Source organism: Melampsora larici-populina (genome assembly GCF_000204055.1).
Source record: "Melampsora larici-populina 98AG31 unplaced genomic scaffold MELLAscaffold_5, whole genome shotgun sequence".
Classification (NCBI taxonomy): Eukaryota; Fungi; Basidiomycota; class Pucciniomycetes; order Pucciniales; family Melampsoraceae; genus Melampsora; species Melampsora laricis-populina.
The window spans coordinates 476,725-497,283 of NW_006768769.1; the positions used below are offsets into that span (position 1 = coordinate 476,725).

At 42.7% G+C, this 20,559-nt stretch overlaps 3 protein-coding genes across 3 annotated transcripts; 1 reads left to right on the forward strand and 2 right to left on the reverse strand.

Moving 5' to 3' along the window:
* Positions 1-4,844: 4,844 nt before the first annotated feature.
* On the forward strand, positions 4,845-7,621 carry MELLADRAFT_115419 (uncharacterized protein; the record flags this gene model as incomplete). The annotated part of the gene is made up of 8 exons (XM_007405863.1): positions 4,845-5,367; positions 5,450-5,676; positions 5,753-5,782; positions 5,851-6,189; positions 6,260-6,415; positions 6,490-6,594; positions 6,656-6,709; positions 6,766-7,621. 8 exons carry the CDS (start codon positions 5,076-5,078, stop codon positions 7,189-7,191), a joined length of 1,629 nt encoding a protein of 542 aa, XP_007405925.1.
* MELLADRAFT_76824 (uncharacterized protein) lies at positions 6,766-15,002 on the reverse strand (the record flags this gene model as incomplete). The annotated part of the gene is made up of 15 exons (XM_007406215.1): positions 6,766-8,111; positions 8,193-8,412; positions 8,481-8,634; positions 8,696-8,831; positions 8,947-9,075; positions 9,144-9,183; positions 9,234-9,788; positions 9,849-10,141; positions 10,211-10,442; positions 10,508-10,937; positions 11,118-14,185; positions 14,285-14,376; positions 14,476-14,577; positions 14,644-14,782; positions 14,853-15,002. The coding sequence occupies 15 exons, from the start codon at positions 15,000-15,002 to the stop codon at positions 7,843-7,845; spliced, it is 6,009 nt and encodes a 2,002-aa protein (XP_007406277.1).
* A 676-nt stretch (positions 15,003-15,678) lies between these two features.
* On the reverse strand, positions 15,679-16,808 carry MELLADRAFT_27180 (uncharacterized protein; the record flags this gene model as incomplete). Its single annotated transcript, XM_007406214.1, has 2 exons — positions 15,679-15,761; positions 15,842-16,808. Coding segments are annotated over 2 exons (1,050 nt in total), but the record flags the coding sequence as incomplete, so codon positions are not given.
* Positions 16,809-20,559: the final 3,751 nt, after the last annotated feature.

The window sequence follows — 20,559 nt, forward strand, 5'->3', positions numbered from 1 at the left end:
CCCCCACCACAAATGTGGTATCCATACCCCATGGATTTGAAGGGCTTATAGAAATAATGTGGTATGGCTTTCAAGTCAGGATGGGGGTGCAGCCTTGAAAAAAAAGGCGCGCCCTGGCGTGTTCTTGTGAAAAACAGGCGCGTCTAGGTGCCACTGGCGCGTTAGGCGTGGCCTTTCACCGCGCAAAAATGTAACCAACCTTGAATACATATTTTTTGCTGGTAAGGTAGAAGACGGATTGTTTGAAGTTCAATTGTTAATTGAAGTTGATTCATAAAACAACTTGAAATGAATTTTATAAGAAAATAAACATGTGGAAAGCCCAACTTTCTCATCATGCACCTTGGTGCGTTATTTTTTGTGCCCCCATCCTGACTTTCAAGGATCTTGACTGTACAATTCATTTACAATTTTCATCAACACTTTTAATCCTCCACTTTTGAAAATTCCTCTTATCACTCTCTTGTCTGCTCATTCTTTTATGATTTACATTCAAATTTCTCTCTATGTTAGTCTTATTTATAATTATCAGATGTCTGATCTTTTGTTATTGTAAAAGAAGGTGATTGATTTCTTATTTTCACACCTCAAGTGATTTTCAAAAATATGAGTGTCTCCTAAAAGTTGTTCAAATTTGAATTACTAAAGCTCATTTTATTATTTGACATTTTCTGAGTAATCCTGTGACCACTGGCTACCCTTTTGAGATGTTTGTTGCATTGTGAATTAGCTGCAAAGGTTGATGAACATCATTTTGGGGGGTCTCAAGTTCGTTTGTTTTTTGGGTATTCTTTTACAATTTGGGCAAGTTTTTTGTCAACAAAACTGTGTAAAACCAATGTATTTTTGATGTGAGCCACCTAAGAAGGTGTCCCACTTTGAAAAATGTATGCATATTTTACAACAACGGGCAAGTTGTTGTAGTGTAAAAATGTGTAAAGAAGCTAACTTTAAACCCCCTATTTCAAAAGAGTTCCATGTTTTAAACCCATATTACAGTTGAGTTCACAAAGCTTGGAAACAATTCGACACCAATCTGCTCAAGTTTTGCAGGCAAAAAGTTTCAAGCTTTCTGAAATTGACTGTACATGTAGTTGTCATTTGGAAAGCCTTTACAGACTGTGATTTGGAAATTTCAAAATTCACTCCCCCTTTTTATGGTCCTCAAACCTGTGCAAAAAGTTGTGCAAGTTTGTTGCAAATTCTGTGCAAGAAAACTGGCACAGATCTTGCCTTGCCTTGCACATTGGTCTCACACAGTTTTTGTACCAGTTGGAGCACAATGGCTGGGGTTGTCGAGAAGTTTAATGTGCAAGTTTACGGGATACAAAGTAGGGGACGTGCCCGGCCTTGTGCCCAGATTTTTTTAGAAGTACATTTGAATCCCGGGCCCAGACTGTTGCCCAGAAATTCAAGAAACACAGCAAAAAAAATCTGGGCACAAGGCCGGGCACGTGCCCGGATTCTACTTTGTATCCCGCAATATCTTGCACGGATCTTGCACAAGTTTGAGGAGCATAAATAAAACTTTTTGTAGTGATCAGATACTATTGAAGTAGATATGGTACAGTATATATTGAAAGACTCTGTGCCAAATGGAACCTTATTCAGGTCTGTACAATGAATTTCTTACAACCCTCATCACATTCATGCCTTGCTGGTGCATAACTATGCTTTTCTCACCTTGTGGAGGATCCTTGTCATTCTTTTACTTCTGATTGTTCACAATGTTCTGTTCCTTTCACATCTGATGATACAATCACAATTATTTTGTTTGGGTGACCTGTAATGCTTTTGCTACTGTGACATGCAATCTGCAATAGCCGTGTTCAAACCAAACCCGGTTGCACAAAAACCCGGTACACCCGGTCAACTTTTTGGCTGGAAGGTGTCAAGAGCTGTCACTAGATGAACAAAGTTATCACCAAAAACGCAACTGGGTGTACTGGGTTTTTGTGTCAACCGGGTTTGGTTTGAACACGGCTAATAGTGACCTTTTCTTAACCTAACTCCAAATTATGTGTTTGAGGATTGGTATATATGTTCGTTTTCAACCTGTTCTACCTATTTTGATTTTCTGAACTCACAAAGAATTCTTCCACCCCCAAACCAATCCCATACCACAATCTTCCAGCCAATTCAACAAGTCAATATACCTGAATTCCTATTGTACCTCTTTATCTTGTTTTAACAACTACTTCATGTTCCATTTTCTCTTTTACCTCTTTGTGTAAATCTGTGTTTGCATTGGTCTCACACTGAGTGTACAACCCATAATCTTCATACATCTCCTCCATTGTGTGGTCTACTTTACAAAAAAGAAAATGAACAAAACACAATGTGGTCTTGGATGTTACTGGTCTTTGTTGATCCATGTGTCATTATTGATAATGATTCTTTCAAATCCGCCATGCTCTAATGTGTTTCAAGCACTATAGATCTTTATATCTATTTATCATTGACCCTTCTGATGCAGACGTAAGCAGAACATTGTCCTTGTTCTCATTGTTAATTTATGGTCCTCAAACCTATGCAAAAACTGTGCAAGACCAATGTGTGAGATCTGTGCAAGATTTCTTGCACCAATCTTGCACATTGATTTTCTTGATATCCCCAGCTATTGTGTTCCAACTGTTACAAAAACCATGTGAGACCAACGTGCAAGGCAAAATCCATGCCAATTCTATTCATGTCTTGCACAGAATTTGCACAAATCTTGCACAAAAATCTTTGCACAGGTTTGAGGACCATATTTATTTGTCTTTAGATGTAGTTGTAGGGCCAACATCAATCATGCTTTTTCTTTTGCCAGGCAGTTCAATGGCTGATTGGTGCAATCTCCTCCATTTTTTAATTTTTCCCCCTTTGGTCCTTTAATTCTTGTCTTTAGACAAACATCAATTTTACACAATGAATACTACAAGCGGAAGTTCCTTTCAATAATACTCTTTAAATTCAATCTTTTGGTATCCAATGAATTCAAGCCCACCATAGATCCAATTTGTAGGAAAAGTTGATGACTCTGTACATGATCATCTAATGCATGATTTTTTTAATCAAGACATAATCCCACTCAAGCCAATCTCAGTCTGAAGAAGTGCAAACAAGCTTGTGTCATGGGTTCTTAGTTGAAGAGAAAGATTTGGCTTCACGTGAACCTTACAAAACTTTATGTCCTCTCAATAACATTTTACCTGTTGTGGGCATGCCTGCATATTCTCTAGTACCCCAAATTTCCGTACGTCACTGTTCATGACGCGCGGCTGTGGATGCTCTTACAGCACAACAATGCTGTTTGAGTGGTTGAGTTGTACTTTAATATTTGGTCTACAACCTTGGACGTTTATCATGGTTTGCCCTTCCTCAATTATTGACCCTTTTACACTTTGTGCTCATGCTGATTATACCTTTGATCCAATGATGATTTATTGTCCTAGAATCAGATGTTTATCTGATGGATACAAGGATCTTAATGTAATTTGAAGAGCTATATTCCATTTCTTTTTTGTTGTTTTACTGTGTTCTCTCTTGATTGCTCCTACTTTCAGGACGTTCTTGCCCGACTGCCTAAACGCAGTATCACCCTTGTCTTCACCAGTCTTGGTTTCGCCATTCATCCTTTTACTTCATACCTAGTTAGAAAGAATATTACAGTCAAGGACTCTTACACTATCACGTCTTTATAAGACATCATACAGCATATGCCTGGAATCTGACCTCTTGCCTTCGCTTTATTCAAGACTCGATTTGGTGTGATCACTAGAAAATTCCTTGAAAACAAAGATTTTGCACATCGTGTCAACTTTGCTCGGTGATCAAATTCGAACTCGCTGATCACTTCAGGGTTTTGTTGATCGTATCCTTCCTGAACAAAGATCGATGTTGCGTCAACGCCGTAGCTGTGTTTTTCACCCCCGAACCACTCCATTGATTATAGCCTGATGAGACTTACAAGCAATGGTTCAAGTTGTAAAACAATTTTGAAGCGTGGTCGAGTACAATTGGACTGTAATAAGATGTCAGTTCGTTAAGGAGGTAAAGCTTCTTTCAAAAGTTCAAGAAGAAGACCTGAGAAGACCCGCTCAATGGCGCGTCTGTCTGTGTGCAGCGCGGCCAAGGTTTGGCAAATCGGGGTTTTCTCAAGAGAAGCACTCGATTGAGTTTAGCAAATCGGCGACTTTACAATTCACGATTCAACAAACATTCAGTCTTTTCGACGCAGGAACAAGTGAGTGAGCTACCTAAGGTCTCTCGCCTTCTCAGCTGTTGTCTCCTCCAGAATTCGTAGCTTGCTCCCAGATCTTTGATTCGCGCTGCCCGATGGTCCAATATGGAGTCAGTGTCTTTGCTTGAACTGATTGGGTGGAGCTCACACTCATCAACATTGCGGATGGCCTTCTTACATACGTCCACGAATCCGTGCGGGGTCATTCCTTCACTCTCGCGTTTCTTTTGACAATCAATGCGGGTCTTGCATGAAAACCGATTTCCGTCGACTCTGTCTGCTTTGATTGGCCTAGATGTTCACTTGCGAGCATGCTCTCCTGAACGTTGAGTCTTTCGCTATCAATGCAGAGTTTACGCTTAGACCCCTTGGAGTTACCTCGCTACACCGGCCTCACCGACTCATATATCTGGAGCTTCGTTCGCAAACACACTGGCCTTTCTTATCTTTGAGTCAATTCTTGAGAATCAAATTCAATTTTGGCATGTAAAGCCGTCGGAGTGCATCAAACAATCTCACTATCTCAAGCCTTTTTTTAATTTCACCAGTCATTCGATCCATAAAGAGATCCATAAACTCCTTCGAATATCTACTTTAATATCTACATACTTTAATTTCCGCATTCTGATTCTTCAAGCATTCTTCACTTTCTTATATACTTCCTGATTTTTTGCCAGGTCGTCCTGGGCTTCTCAAATAACATATTATCTATTTCATTTGCTTCCGTCCAGATTTTACATTCGTTCAATTCACTCTTTTCACATTCGAGGATTTTGCATTCCCTCTAGACAATCATTCTTTGCACATTTCAAGAAAACTACAAAAATCATCATATATTTCAATCGGCAACATGCGCACTAACGCAGTCAACGCGTTAACCTTGCTTTTATCTACTTCCGGACTTGTGTCGGCTCAGTATATAGCACCTACCCCTACTACCTCGGGATATAGCCCTGCGACTGTATCAGGACGACCAACTGCGAATGACATGAGTGCACCCAAGGTGGTGGCAGCTCAGGTCAAGTCAGATGCTCATTCAGCCATCGAGGCATTTGCTGGAGCAGTCACGGCCTCAGCGGGAAGTTCCACCACTCAATCGTCTCGTGAAACAGCTCAGCTATTCCAGAATATTGTGAAAGGCGGTAAGATCGCGTCTTTCCCATCGTGTCACTTCTATAGCAGGATGTCATCACTAATTTCGCATTATGGATTTGAATCTTGTAGCGATTGCTTATCCATTGAACCAAAACATCGGCTCTAGCGCTGCTCCGTCTCAAGAACGTTTGAATGCGATGGCGGATGCAATTAACAAAACCCTCAACAGCATACAAGACACTGCGACGAAGATTCTTTCCTCCAGTCAGGGTGCTTTACACTTTAACGACTTGAAAGACTGTATTGGTGGGCTGGTTCAGCAGGGAGGTCTGCACGACGGGGAAAGCTGTGTAGTGGTAAGTTCAAAGTGTTCTCTCTTGCCTGATGACCTCGTCCATTTGTCTTACTTTCCTGATGGTCGGATCCATCTAGAACGGCATGTCGGTAACTGGAGTGTCTAACGTGAGTCTTGATCATCTGAATCAAACCGAAACCAGGATATCGTGCTGACTGTTGCTATAATTTCTCAGCTTATGTCTAGTGTGCTTAAGACGTTTGGAGGGAACGGGATTCCTCAATCTATCTTACACGATGCTTCCAAGGCACTAGATCCTAGTTTCACAGCTGTGCTTCCCGGCGAGCAGAAATTTTACGATTCAGTCAACAACGCTATCACCTCTGTTCAAGCTAGCGTGAGCGGACAGCTCGTAGCAGCCTTGAACGACGCTCAAAATTGTTTCCAAGATGCCATGAAGAGTGATGCTAGCTACCCGGACAAGATGAAAGCTACTCAGAACTGTATGCGCTCCCCTACTGGCAAATCAACGTACAATGACTTGAAGACACTTTACCTCTCCGTCACCAACCAGGTAAGTCGTCTTCTGACCCACCATATGGACAGACTCAAACTAATGTTTTTTCGTTGGCCATAATTCACAGTTTGTTGGTTATCTGCAACCAAATATCCTTGATTCTATTCACACTATTGCCGACAATTATTTGAATACAAGCTCTCAAACCGATAATGACAAATACTTCCGCGATGCCATTGCTCAGAGTACATCTTCGATTGTCGCGTCCAACGCTGGAAACCAAGTTTGTATCCTGCCTTTTCAAGCCTTTCATCATGTTGATATCCGTCTTAACTCCGTTCTTTGATCATCTCACAGGTCACTTATGCATACAAGATCGCAGACTGTCTTGACACTTTGGTTGGAACCACCAGCCCTACTTCAGCCGCCAACATTGCCGCCACCCATAACTGTCTAACAAAGGTACGCCCCTCTCTTATCTTCGAAACTCGCACTAATCTAACAACTTATACTGCTCTGTCAGCCAAACGGCCCCGCGGCATCAGTCAAGGAAATTGTCTATGGATACATTCAACAAGTGCGCGTCTGTCAGGTCTTTCCTGTCGAGTATCAAACTGATTTGCTCTTTTCCAGATGTACGGAGTCTTGCCAGCCTCATTAGCAGCCAAAATTGAATCTAGCGGTGTACAAAACCTAGACCCTAAAGATCCAAATTACGCTTCCAAGGTTCAAGCTCTTCATGAGACTTTTGAGAAGACTAATGTGGGACCTGAATACGTCACTTGTTACGAAGCATTTGTGGATTGCTTGTTCGATGCCTCCAACGGAGCGCTCGAACACCCGGGTAACACTCAACAGGCTTGTCTTCTTGGTGACTCTTGCAAGACTACTCCAGATGGTAAAAAGAATTTGGCAGTACCTATCGGTCGTCGTGCGCTCGCAGCTCATCACATCCGCTCGGTTCCACAACAAGCTCGAGTTGTACGAAGGTACACAAGTAGCTCGAATCAGCACTATCTTCTCGATAGCTTTGCCGCAATCATGAAGCCAGTTCGTTGATAGATCTTTAAGAAGCTTTTGGTTTCCAATTATCATAGTCTAAGCATGTTGTCTGATAGCTTGGTTGTCGATTCTTCATACCATCATACATGTATTCTTCTTTGTCGCTCTTTACATTTTTCTTCGATTTGTGCAGTTGCGAACATTCAAGAAGGCAGTCTCTTCTGCTTATACAGACTTTTTTTGTGAATAGCTTACTTTTTGTTTTGTGTTTCTCTTTGGTATAATTGTTGTGAAGCGACTTACATCTTTTTCTTTGGTTTGCTCTGATATGAGTTTGATAATTGACATTTGAGTTGTCTTATTTCGAGTTGAGCATATGTCTTGAGCAAAAGCAAGGGAGGAGGCCTAAAGCAGCTTCTCGTACAAATTTAATTTTGTCTTTCAATCAAATTTTATGCAACGAATTAAGTTCATATATCATTATCGTACATTTCATATGCTTTGAGAACAAGGTCAATCAACTCAGTTTCTTTGGCTTATAACAAAAAACCATCTATAAGCTAATAATTATTTGACAAAACACATCTTAACAGTCTCGGAGGAAAATGAAAACACCATTCGAACGCAATCCACTGACTACAAAGAACGCTTCATAAAACTTAACTACTCAAGATTTAAACCAATGCCACGTAAAAAAAGAACAAACAATTATCCGAAACTCTTTAATGCTATACTAGGAGAAATACTTGCTGGATTAGTAGATGTTGACTTCAAAGTAGATTGGATCGATCCTCTTAATGCGTTCTCTAAACAAGTCCTTTGATCGGCTTCTAAAGCATTAGTAGCTTCTTTAAATGCTATTGCATCTAAAGAAGCAAGCGATAGAATGTGTTGTACTGCGATCGGTCGAATGCTCAAGCTCGATTCTGAAAGAAGCATCAAGTAAACCGGCAAAAAGATTGACATCGTTTGTGGCCCTACAAGTAGGTTTTGATCATTAGCACTCTCTTGTCATATGTAATAAGCTTGAGTCAACATGAAAGAAATTCTGTGCTCACTCTGCTCTACCTGCACAAATGACAAGATACCACTGAACGTCTTCAATACCTCGGAGATCATACCCAGATGTGCAGGCTTGATCTCACTTTGACCGGCAAGTTTGGCCAGGAAATCAATCAATGCTGGTAACAGTTGGGTGAGTGAAACTTGAAGAACGCCTGAGACTCGACTCTTAGTCAGTATTAAGGATTTGGCGCAATGAAGTGCCGTGGTAGCAGTCTATTGAAGCAAGAATTACACGTGAATCAGCCAAATCTTCTTGAAAGTTTTCCAAACTGGGAACGTACCTCCTGTTCATCTGACATTATGTTGGCCGTGATCAACGAACAACAATGCTCTAACGCTGTTCTTGAGACTTTCACACCAGAAGGTAAGCTGGTGAAAATCAACACGCAAGCCAACAAATTGTTTCGAGAACTGGTCTGCGAGGTTGTCTCTTGCCTGTAAGTGCATATTGTCAGATACAAGCTTGGGTGTGTATGCGGTAGAATAAGTACCATACCTCGTATCCTCGACCGCTTGAAGTGCTTGTGAAAGTAAGCCATGAAGCACACTTGATAGAATTTCAGATTCTGGGCCATCCCGCTTTGAAGCAAATCCCCGCTCAACAAGAGTTTTCAATGCGGGTAGGACAGGCCCTACAAGATCAATACCCGTCGTCCGATCCTTCAAGATCTCTGGTGGTCGCCCAAATCATATATCTGAAAATCAACGGATGTTCATGATACCAAGATCGGATAAAGAGAGACGTACCACTGAAGAGACCGAGAGCCACACCATAAATGCGATCTCGACTTTCTGGTTGACTGCGATCAGCTAGATCTGCGCAAGCACTGAAAGCGGAGATGACCAGGGCAGCATGATGGGCAGGAGCTTTCCGGGCTGAAGATGCAACCGTCAGACCATCGTTGAGATGTAAACTGATCAGCAGGCAATGCGTAGTGACGTACCTCTGGAGGCAGCCATAGAAGACATGGAAGGTATGGCATTCTTCAACAGTTGTATTATGACTCGCAGACATTGATTCACCTGCAACCTACCAAACATGCAGCGGCCTGCTGAAGTAAGTCACGAGGGCTTTGAGCCAAAGGGGAAGATGCGATAACGTACGCAGTATCAGGTTCATTTGCCTTGTTTGAAGGTCCCAAACAGCCGAGTCCAAGCTGTAGGATGCATCGAACTACTAGCACCTGTGTCCGAGCAGTCTCCGTGGCAGCCAATCGATAACACAAATTGCATATCTCGCCGAACACCGCGCTGTCTTTTTGAAGGCCATGGATACCGGCGACTTCGCTCTGTAGCAATGCCTCCAATGCTATGAGCGATGTTTCCATCACCTGTGCCGCAGATGACGCCGGGTCATCTGTGCCAGCCGATGCGGTCAGGGCTGCAGCTTCGTAAACTAAGCCAAGCAGAACGTGGAAGTACATCGCAGGCTCGTCACGTGATTCTAGCGAGTTTGTGGTCGGTTCAGTAGTTGCTTTTTCTGTGTCGGATATATCTGCTCCATCAAGGGCCCGAAGGATGAATGGCTCTTTAGCTTTGATTAGATAAGCGGTCGCTCTCATCATCTTGAGCCAAGCACTTTCATAATACTGCAAAAGTCTATCGTCAGCCGTCATACATTCACCGCAAGATAATTAAGCTGAACTGACTGGTAGCCATATTTCACGAGTAAACCCTCCCTGCATCGCATCGAAAGGATTAGAATGACTACTACCGGTAGACGAGGCTTCTTCATCTGATTTCAAGCGAGCATATTCTCGCAAGGATGCCACCCAAAGCGGGCAAAGTAATGCCAGATGTGGCTTGATAACATCACATAGATAGTTTTGTTTAACCGAGGTCACTTGGAATTCAGCCCAAGCCGCATAGACAGCTGTCTTGATCATTACCGACGCCGTAGAGCTGAGTTCCTTCATCTCGCCCAGTGAAATGATTTCAGTGTCTATATCGATTTTTATGAAAGCACTTTAGAAACTATATTTGTCTGTGATGAAAGTTTAGGACCACCAACCTCGACAGCTTTCTAGAGCAGATGTCAGTAGCTTTAGCATTCTACCCATCTTGTCTATCTCTTTCACAACTCCAGATCCAACAAATACCGCGCAAACTTGAATTGCTGAGGCCAAGACTTCAGGAAAGGAGTCATGTGAAAAGGCGGGAGTCAGCGCGGCAGCGATTGGAGCTTGATGTTGTTCAAGTAAAGGTGCTTCATCGAAGTCTAGATCGGATGAGTATTTGAAGTTCTGGAGACCCATTCTTAGCATCGACATCCTATGACACAGAACCTTCCTATAAAAAATTCACTCACTTCGATCACGTCTCTCAGGACATTTAGTCCTTCCAATCGGATCTCCATGATGCTCGCTGTACTCGCTGTGAAAGCCATCTTGATCAGATCAGATACTCGGCTGATCATGAGAGATCGAAAGTTGCTCAATCCTTTGGATCTAGCTATTTGTGCACTGAAGTGTTCAGTTTTCTTACTTCGAATCAAAGTCAAGAAGACTTCATGAAGGCATTGCAAAGCAAACAATTGTGTTCTCCAACGTGAGTTCGTGCGAGCTTTGTTAGCGCCAGGACCCCCATTGTCTTCTAAATCTAATCCTTGAGACTCTTCATCTATAAATGCACCCACCGCACCTTCCTCCTCAACAGCTTTCACTTGGGCGGTAGTACTTCTTGATACGATTCTCATACATAGATCAATCCAGGCCGTTGGATTGGAATCAGCTGTCTGTCTAAGCCAGCTTTTGATCGAATCACGGACTCCTTCAATGGTAGGATCCTCATCTAGAATCGAGAACAAATTTACCACCAGCCGGTCACCCCCGATTTTCGACATCAGAGCAGCATTCTTTTGTACCAATTGATAAATGGAATTAATTGAAGCGACTTTCAACGTTCGACGATTGGAAGACAAGTGTTTGCGCAGAGTTTGAATCAGCTGTGTTAAGTTGATTGACTCGATAGAGAACATCACAAAGTGTTGAATCGACTTCAAGGCCTCAACCTTGATGCCATCATCTGTTTCTTCGTTTAACTCTTCATTCAACAATTGTAACAAAATCTTGGCTTGACCGCAACTTGACAGTTCAGGCCCCAAAACTCCAATGACCGCATTAAGTATCTTGCAGAAATTTTGATAGGTTGGCAAATTACCCCGAATATTGACGTATCCAGTCGAACCAGATTCAAGCTCGTGACTGTCGGTACAGTACAGCTTCACGACCACGCCAAGGGTCGAGTTCAAGAATGGTGAGTATGATAAGCCTGCGGTATGGATGACTTCTGATAACGCTTTCAGTGCCCAGAAGTGTACCAAAGGGTGCGGATCTGCACTAAGCGACATCAGAATATCCACAACGGTCTTGAGGACCACGCCAGCCGATAGAGACCCGACTTGGGTATAAATTTGACTGAAACACAGCGCATAGCCTGATCGTGAATGCGGGTCGGTGTTATTGACGATTTGCGTGACGCAGTGTTGAATTTGATTCACCATGAAAGTATTCCCGGCTAGTGCACATACTCTTCCAAACGCTTCTGCGGAAGCCGCTCGGGTCCGTGAGTCCACATGAACGAGACCTTCTTTGAGAACATCTTTCATGAGAGATGCGACTGAAGGATCGATAGCTTTTGATTTGCCCGTGTAACCGGAAGACATGCATGTCCGGGTTGACAATAAAAATGCAGTGATAGAATTGGCCAAGATTGCCATCTTTCGACCAGGATTTTTCTCGAGTTTCATGGAAGTGACGTGATTGTAAAGTTTTTCTAGGATCGCCATTTGTTGCTTCGTGTTGACGAGCGGCAAGTAAAGAGCAAATAGTTCTATGGCAGAATCAATCATAGAGGTGGCTATAGGTGGCGCAGGTAGCATCGTCTCATGACCCATGATACCGATCGGTCCATCGAGTGTTTTCGGAGTGCAAAGGACCAGAAAATCGTGTTCATTGCTTTCGATCGAAGATTGATGCAAAACTGACTCGATGGCTACATCGGTCAAGTCGCGATTTAGCCAATCACTGACCAAGCCTCTATCTCCACCAGCCGATGCGGAGGTCTCGCTACTTTCGCCGATGCTTTCATTTTCTTTCAAAAGGCCAGTGACTCCGAAACCGAAGCCGTCATTAGAATCCCATACACTAGTAAAACTTCCGGTACTAGCACTGATCGCTGCTTGAACAGATGAGCCGGTGTACTTCTCAGGATCCGCCATAAGAGACAAGGTCATGTCCAACAAGCTGATCTGATGGGCCTCAGCTGACGTCATCGAAATCTTACTAAGCGCATTAAAACATTGAAACACTCTTCTACGCATCAGGAAATCTCGGTCAATCAAGTTCATCTTTGAACTCGCAAAAGGAGCTTGTTCGTGTTCAGGTTGTAGATACTTCTTCTCAAAGTCACCCAAGAAAGCTAATGCGTTATTCAACATCACTACAATCCTTCGAGCAACGTCGAGTGTGACAAGCTTGTCGCCATCATGTTTCAAGAAATTTAGAATTGCACCAAGAGTACATTCTCGAATATGAAGCAGGAACCCCCAATCTGCGTCACTTCGAAACTGATTGTTGGTAGCATCTTTTGCCATCGGTTTGGGTAAAGCATTCTTCCAAAGGATTAACAATTGCGAGAGGTGTAATTTGACAAAGTTGGGGCCTAATGATGTTAGCGCGCTGACTAAGATCCAGGACACCTGGATTTCGAAGGCTGAAATTTTCAAGGAGTGACTTCCACATTGTTTCAGTAGCTGAATGGCGACAGACATCACTTTGGAAGAAACATCAAACGAAACATATAAGGGCCTCAAAGATATCACGCTCATTAATCCAGCTAGTCCATGTGCATGGCCAATCGCCCTTTTGTTGGTATCTGGTGGTGCAGCAGGATTCGAAAGTTGCGCCAGATCTTTGTTGAGTAACTCTAAGGTGTGAGTGATCGTGTTGGTAAGCTTGATGGGCGCGACATAGCAGTAAGTCCTCAGACACAAGGCCGCTGCGACCTGAACCGAGTATGATGGATGACCAAGTAATCGTATTAAAGGATTGTATAAAACCTCTTGAATAGGGAGCGTTGCGCTGCCGACTTGTTTCAACAAATTTGCGACTTCGTTTAAAGCGATCACCAGAGAATATTTACTGGGAGGTTGTTGGGTGGGCATCAACGCTGGCCATTTGTTTAGTATAGAAGAGGAAATCTCTCTAATCGCCACGACTTGACCCTGCTCAGAGAGTAGACGAACAGAAATGATATCACGCAGGAGTACGCTCGCCATCTTTCTAGAGATCAGAGTTTCGTGTCGAAGGACAGCTGGAGTGAGGCTAGATGATTGTGGGGGCCTCCAACATCCAATGTCATTGATGATATGCTGTAATATCTCGGGGTATTGCTGTTCGACCCAGGTAGATCCAAGGAGCGTCAATAAGGCCCCGTATGCATCGATGAGTCCCAGTCTAGTCCGTCGAGTGGTAGAAGGTTTGGAGTACGGCGTACTAAGGAGAGCTAGCATTTCTTCAGGTTTGAGTAATGTCTTGCCTTTCTCTTCCGCAGTCATCGAATTCGGATAAGGGTCATCCTCTTTCATCTCCGATCCATCCTTCTTTTTCTTAGACTTGGCGGAAGCGCTCATTTGATTGGTAGCATTTGCAGCTGAACCAGCGATCTGAGTGGAGGCCAATAGGTTGGCGATCAGTCTCGAGAGTGATCGGCGAGTGACAAAGTCTACAGTATCCAGGCCCTTGACACAAATCGTAAGATAACTTTCAATATCGCTCATTGAACTCAAAAGGTCAGAGGATCTATCTGATAAAGTTAGAAGACATTCGACCGTCCCTCTGATGATCGAGTACGTTTTGTCTGCAAGGGTAGCTCGAAGTGTCTTGAGGACGTCCTTTGCAAGATTATCTGAGGAAGTGAGAGTTTTCGAGCCGATGATGAGTGCTGAGTTCAAGCAGTGAAGAGCTTGATATCTTAGTATGGGTGGCTTGCGTAAATAAAGACCTCAAACGACCAATAAGTAAGGAAAAGAAAAGGAAACTGTGTGATGTGGATGACGGATTAAAAAATGTAGAAAATTACTCACGGAAGAGCTTGCTTTGATAACCTTTAGTGATGTCAATACACTTTCAGCAAACTGAGACATCACTTGTGAACCGTGAACCTTCATGATCTCCCCTGCAACATAAAAGCAAGATCTGAGAAAGGGGCGATCGATTTGGTCAAAAACTGGAGTCACGATCAAAAATCTGGAGCAAGACCCTAGTACTCACACACGGTACGATCTATTTTCGAGGGTCACTTTTGAGGGTTCTGTGCCAGCTACCCTCAACAGATTTCCTACTACGTCGAAAAGTGTTCTTTGCTCTGCTCGATCAACTGTGAAGACCTCGGTATCTCATTAGAGTTGAGATGTACACCATGTTCGTAGAGAATGATGCCCACATAATTTCACCAATATCCTTGCAATAATATTCCTTATAGGCCTTCCAGGTGGTGGAGCGGGTCGAGATGTAGGGGCAATAAAAGTGAGCAACCGAACTAGATCGGATTCGATTTGAGTTTGAGAAGCTCTGAGTGCATCCTATGATAGAAGGGGTAAAGCTTGAGTCTCGATGCGGTTTTCAAATTGAGAAGACGGGCATCCTATTCACCTCATCTGATGCGTCAAGATCGTTTTGAAGTTTGTGCAGCCATTGTAGAAGCCAGACCTCTCCTCGATCGGCCACCGTGGCAGCTGCGAGGTCATCGAGATCCAAGGCTTCAAGTGATGGTTTCGTTTCTTTTTCGGGAGTTTCTACCATTGCCCAATTGAGTTAATGTGCGATTCGAAGAGAGGTTGATAGAGAAATGAAGTTGACTGAGTTTGTGATGAAGTTGAGAATATGGATTGGCAGCAGATGGTGACTGAAGTTGAAATGGAAAGTTGACACGAGTTTCACAGATTTCAAATTGACATGACACCACATCAATGGCTGAATTCTATAAATTGCTCGCCACTTCTCCTGAAGATAAACCCTCATGATCACACCTTGAAGGTCCATGTGAATACAATGCCGTCAGAATGAGTATACTACAAACTCTTTAATTCTTCAAAAAAAAGCTCAGCTTTAGGTGGGAAATGAATATCACACTCCAATGGGCAAGTTAGGGCAAGTCTGTAAGGCAAAGGTTTGAAGACGCCATGACAAGGTTTGAATTGAGAGACAGTCGCCAATCATGTTCTCGGATATATATAATTCTATCATTAGGTGTGGGTAATGGTTTGCACGCAGATGATGGCAGATAGTGGAATCTATCATCCGGTAGGTTTTTTACAGATTTCGCAATCACATCAAGAAAGTCCTCGACTTCATTCCATATATGCTCCGAACACAAGCAATAAAAAAGCCCAAGAGATGTACGCCAACAAGCAGGTTGAAGTTACACTGACCAAACCTGGGCGGAGTAAGGTTCCCAGTCTGATTTTGTATCTTTGCGAACTCGCCACATCATGCTGATTTCGAGTTCACGTCCGTTGTCGGGCTGGACGGACCATGTTGTGACCCCCTCTAGCTCAGTGTCTACAAATCCCACACAAATCGACATTCAGCATCAGGCATTTAACACACCAGTCGTGATTGAACAAAAGTGAAAGACAAACCGGCTGTGACATCAAATGGTTGTTTCAATAAAAGTAAAGTTTGATGCCAATGTGTTGAGGTGGCTCTAGCACTAGTCGAAAATCCAACTTCACCTTCACTTTTCGTCCAATTATGGTCATCTTCCAGGGCAAGGCCTTCAACAAGTCGGCCATCAGTAGTAAAAAAGGTATCAAACCAGATCAAGAAACCATTGAACTTTTGATTTGCTTTCAATTGATCACGAAACCGGAGGGTAAACGGCTTAGCGAACGAGATACAGTCCTTGAGCTCAGATGACATTGTGGCTGTGTGCACATCTCGTAGACAGGTAGATTGAGTCAAAATACCGTCAGATGGAAAGTCCTCGATGAGACCCTCTTCATACATGCGTTTCGTCATCGACTCGCGCATCTTAAATCCATATTTATTTTCATCCCACCAAGATACTTTTTCTTTCAGCCAAGTCTCATCACTCCAGCCAGCCATCAAGATCGAACATTGAGAGGGTGCCATGAGACCTCCGGAATCGACTGACCGTAAGAATCGATCTCGTGCTATGAGTACTGAAGGTAAAAAGACTTCATACAAGCATGCATAACCCATCCACTCTGAAATGATGATATCGACCTTTTCACCATCTAAATCACGTTCAATATCTAAAGTTTCAACCTTTTTGTTCAAGACCTTTACAACATCCGAAATTCCGTTGGCTTTCATATTCATAACTGCATTCTTGGCGATCTGACTTGCATCAACTGCATATACTTTTTTAGCTCCAGCTTGAGCAGCAAAGAATGATAAAATTCCTGTTCCACATCCGATGTCCATGACTCGCTTGTTATGAAATAGGTCTGGATTGGAGGTGATGAAATGCCTGTATGAGTCGGTGCGTACTTGATCCTGAATCATCGTCCAATGGATACCTTCGTGAGCGTAACTAGAGAAGTAGTGAGTGTCGTCGTCTCGCTCTGCTTTAGGCTCTGTCGAATCAGCGGTGGTACGGGTGTCCTCGAGCAAAGAGCTGGTGTCTCCGAATAATTTCCGTACTCGGGCATGGTCTTGTCCTAGTTGCTCGAGCTGGATACGCAGCCGTTCAACTTCCAACTGGGAAGCGATGTGCCCATTTGCCGCGATGCGACCATCAGAGGCAGATACCACTTGATCAGCCATTGGTGAAAATTCCGCCTGGTCGGTCTGTTCATCCTCAAAATCGTATTCTAAGACATTAAATAAATCAATCTTCTGGGAGACTGGATAATTTCGGGACCAAAAGCATAAAGAAATGATTGCCTACGTAGCATTCCATCCTCGGGAAGACGAGGGATAAGCCATTCATGAGATTCATCAAGCAACCAACTCTCTTTTCCAGTCAAACTGTTCAATTCCACTTTAGTTCTTCCGAAATCATTTCCTGAACGAATCCAGTTGATAAGCTTGATACGACCGATACAATCCAAACAAAGTCGTTTGATCAAAGCTTTGATACAAAAATTGTGTTTGCGGATGTCATGTTCGAAAGCTTCTTCGACTGATGATAATTTTGAGGTTGGGTGGATCAATGAATAAGTCGGTGTGCTGATATCTTCTTGCCAATCGTCCCATTCATTGTTCTCTTCGCCCCCATCTTCAGATTCACTCTGTGATTCAACATCGCTGTCAAGGTCGATCTCGAAACGGGTCGCTCGGTCACTTGGACCTGCAATCATGGAATCTTGTGTCGGTTTGGCATTCTCTGCATTGGAGGAGGTGTGAGGTTGTGTCATATTTCTTGTAGAAGCTGTGCAACAATGCGCGTTCTTGGAAAAAGTTTTGAGCTGTATGTATGCGTTACATGTGCAACCGCATGTGAAAGACGTGGGCAGACACTTCTGCGCAGCAGCTCACACCAAGATACCTCAAAATACTTTAATAGCACTTTCCTTGGACAGTTCACCACTCTGCACCTACCCAGAAATGTTCTATATTTCGAAGAAAAAGACGAATGAGGCAGGAAATTTTGGTCCTTCAGTTTTGTAAAGCTACTTACAATACTTTGCTTAACCCCAAAGCAAAGAATAATCTCAAATCTCAGGGAAATAGAAGGAAATTTTAGAGAAAAGGTTCAAATTCCATTGCTCAATCAAATTACAATTTCGAAACGAAACAAATGGATGTGTATTCTGGAATCATATAAGGAGATCTAACTAATGAAAAGGTCGTGAAATCCAGTAAGAATGACAGGAAGACCAGAATGAAAGAAGTAGAAAAGAAGAAAATAAACACACAAATTCTCTGGGGTGCCTCAATTTCAAAACCTTACATAATCAAAATAACATTATTGTACATCCCATGCTTCTGGGAAATGAAAGCCATGATAAAGGTAAAAAGATGATGCTATGAAGGTACAACCTTTTCCAAAGTGATGTTCAAAGAGTGACCTGGTGCAGATGGGGAACTTACCTTCACTCATATTTTCTTTTTGACTACCTTACAAACCACAGCAATACTGAATACATGGTATATGACTATCAGATGATTTTAGCCCTTCTAGTAAACTGGTATTTTTCTCATGAGGACAACAGTAAAGATGGTGAAGAAACCTTGGACACTGAAATTAAAGAAAATATATCTCAAAGAAAAGTGTTCCGTGATAGACATGGTAATCATACAACATTTACACAATACCATCCTAGGTCTCCGCAACATAGGCAATGACTGGATCTAGCTGATGATAGAAGTTGAGATAGTATCATTTTTTAAATCTGTCAAACAGTCATCCAAAACTGAGTTTGAAATGAATGGGTATGAGAAAACATCAAAGGATTCCACTTTTGATATCACCTGTGCTATCATTGCACAAGCAGAGCAGAAAAATGCTTCTACCTGCTTTTTGGGCGTCTTTTGAGCATCAATGGATAGAGATAGGAACTGAGATTTGGAATGGAAAAGGCATGGATGTTCATGAAAAAGATACACGAAAGATGGTCAGCAGTTGTTTCAAATAAAATTTATGTAGAGATATACAGTAAACTACTGGAAGTCACATTCATACCAACGCTCGGATCTCAACGTAATCCGCCGTAACGTTATGTAAAACCCATAACGTTACGGTCAACCGTATTAATTCTTAACCGTTCCGTAACGTTGTGGGGGAGCACCGTAGCAAAATGCTCACTTTGGTACGGTTGTGCCGTAATGAAGCGTACCGCGATGCCTATCTCAGGGCCAGATTTCGGTCGTCGCGGCCTATTCTATTAAAAATATGAAAAAAAAACAAAAAAAGATATGATAATGACCTCTTAACGAGAGACAAGAAAAGAAGTAAAATAATAGCAATACTCTTGAGAGAAAATAGATAAGAAAACATCAAAAGATGAGAAAGAAAGGCCACAAAACAGAAGAATATCATAAAAAGCACGAAAATACCAATTTTTTCTTCATGTTGTTGATTAAAGAAGTTAACAAGAAACGAGAAAAACAATTCGAAAAGAGAACGATTGATTGCGGGTAGTTGTAAGTAGTAGCAGACAACCCATCATCATCTTCTTCATATCTAGCTCTGGCCTCTCGGTGGCCTGAGAAAATGGGATTATTTGAGTTCCAGTTCCGATTCCGTATCTGTCCGGTGGCCAGGTTTTGAAAGATGTTGGGTCAAAAATCTGCTTGCCCGAGTGACTTGACATGACAGCAGAGATACGAGAGCTCGATCGTCCATCTGAGCTTTGGCTAGCTCCATTCGAACGTGGAGGTTGAATGAAATGATGAGGTAAACCAGGTCTCGGTCGACGTGAATAGGATTGAGGTGGAGATGATTGAGAGTTTGTAAGGATCAATATGGTTTTGGAAGGCCCCTGCGTTGAGAAAATTGTGGGATGGTATCAGGAATGTGTGAGGTAATGGGTTAAGGGGAAAACCCTGTATGGAACCGTAGTCATAACAGATTTTGTCGCGGTTTACCGTAACGAAGTGGACCCGTAATCGTAATTGGGACCGTAACCGGGTTCTGACACTTGGCATTCCGGTACGGTGGTACCGTAGTGTCAAAAGGCGGAACGCGGTACGGCGCGGACCGTAACGTACCGTACCGCTGACCGTAATGACTTCGCTGAGGTCCGAGCGTTGTTCATACCACAAAAGCTCAGCTTTGGAAGATTCTGGCTCAGTGGTGTCATCCAGGGATGGATGTTTGGGTGGTGTATCATATGGTCCAATAATGAGATTGATAGGTAAAAAAACAACTCATGGAAGTAAGTAGTAAAGGTTTTTCATGGTCAGCAGCAAATCTCACATTGGTGTTTTGCACATTGGGTCTTGGCTCCAGAAAATCAGTATGGGAAGTATGGGTAATGCACCTCTGTTCTGTGTGTTTTGTCTATAATGCTTGGATGAAGGGGGCAAATAGATGTTTTGATGAACAAATAGTTGTAAAGATATTGCAACCACAAGGGGTGAACTGTCACTTCAGGGGAGAATACTGTTGAAAGATAGAAAGGCAGAGGAAGACCAGCTGAAAATTTGATCTCATCATCTTTCAACATAAGTGAAAGTTTGCAAAGATCCCTTTCTGATATGATAGAGATAGTAAGATAATGAAGATTTGCCATCATTGGGTGCTTCCAATGAAAGTTTGTAGATTGGGTGACTCCAATGAAAGTTTGCAGATTGGTTTTTAGCCAATCTGCTCTACAATTTTATGGTCCAGAGGTGTAAGCTTAGAGATTTGAAAAAAGGACACTCTGATATTTCATCCACATACATA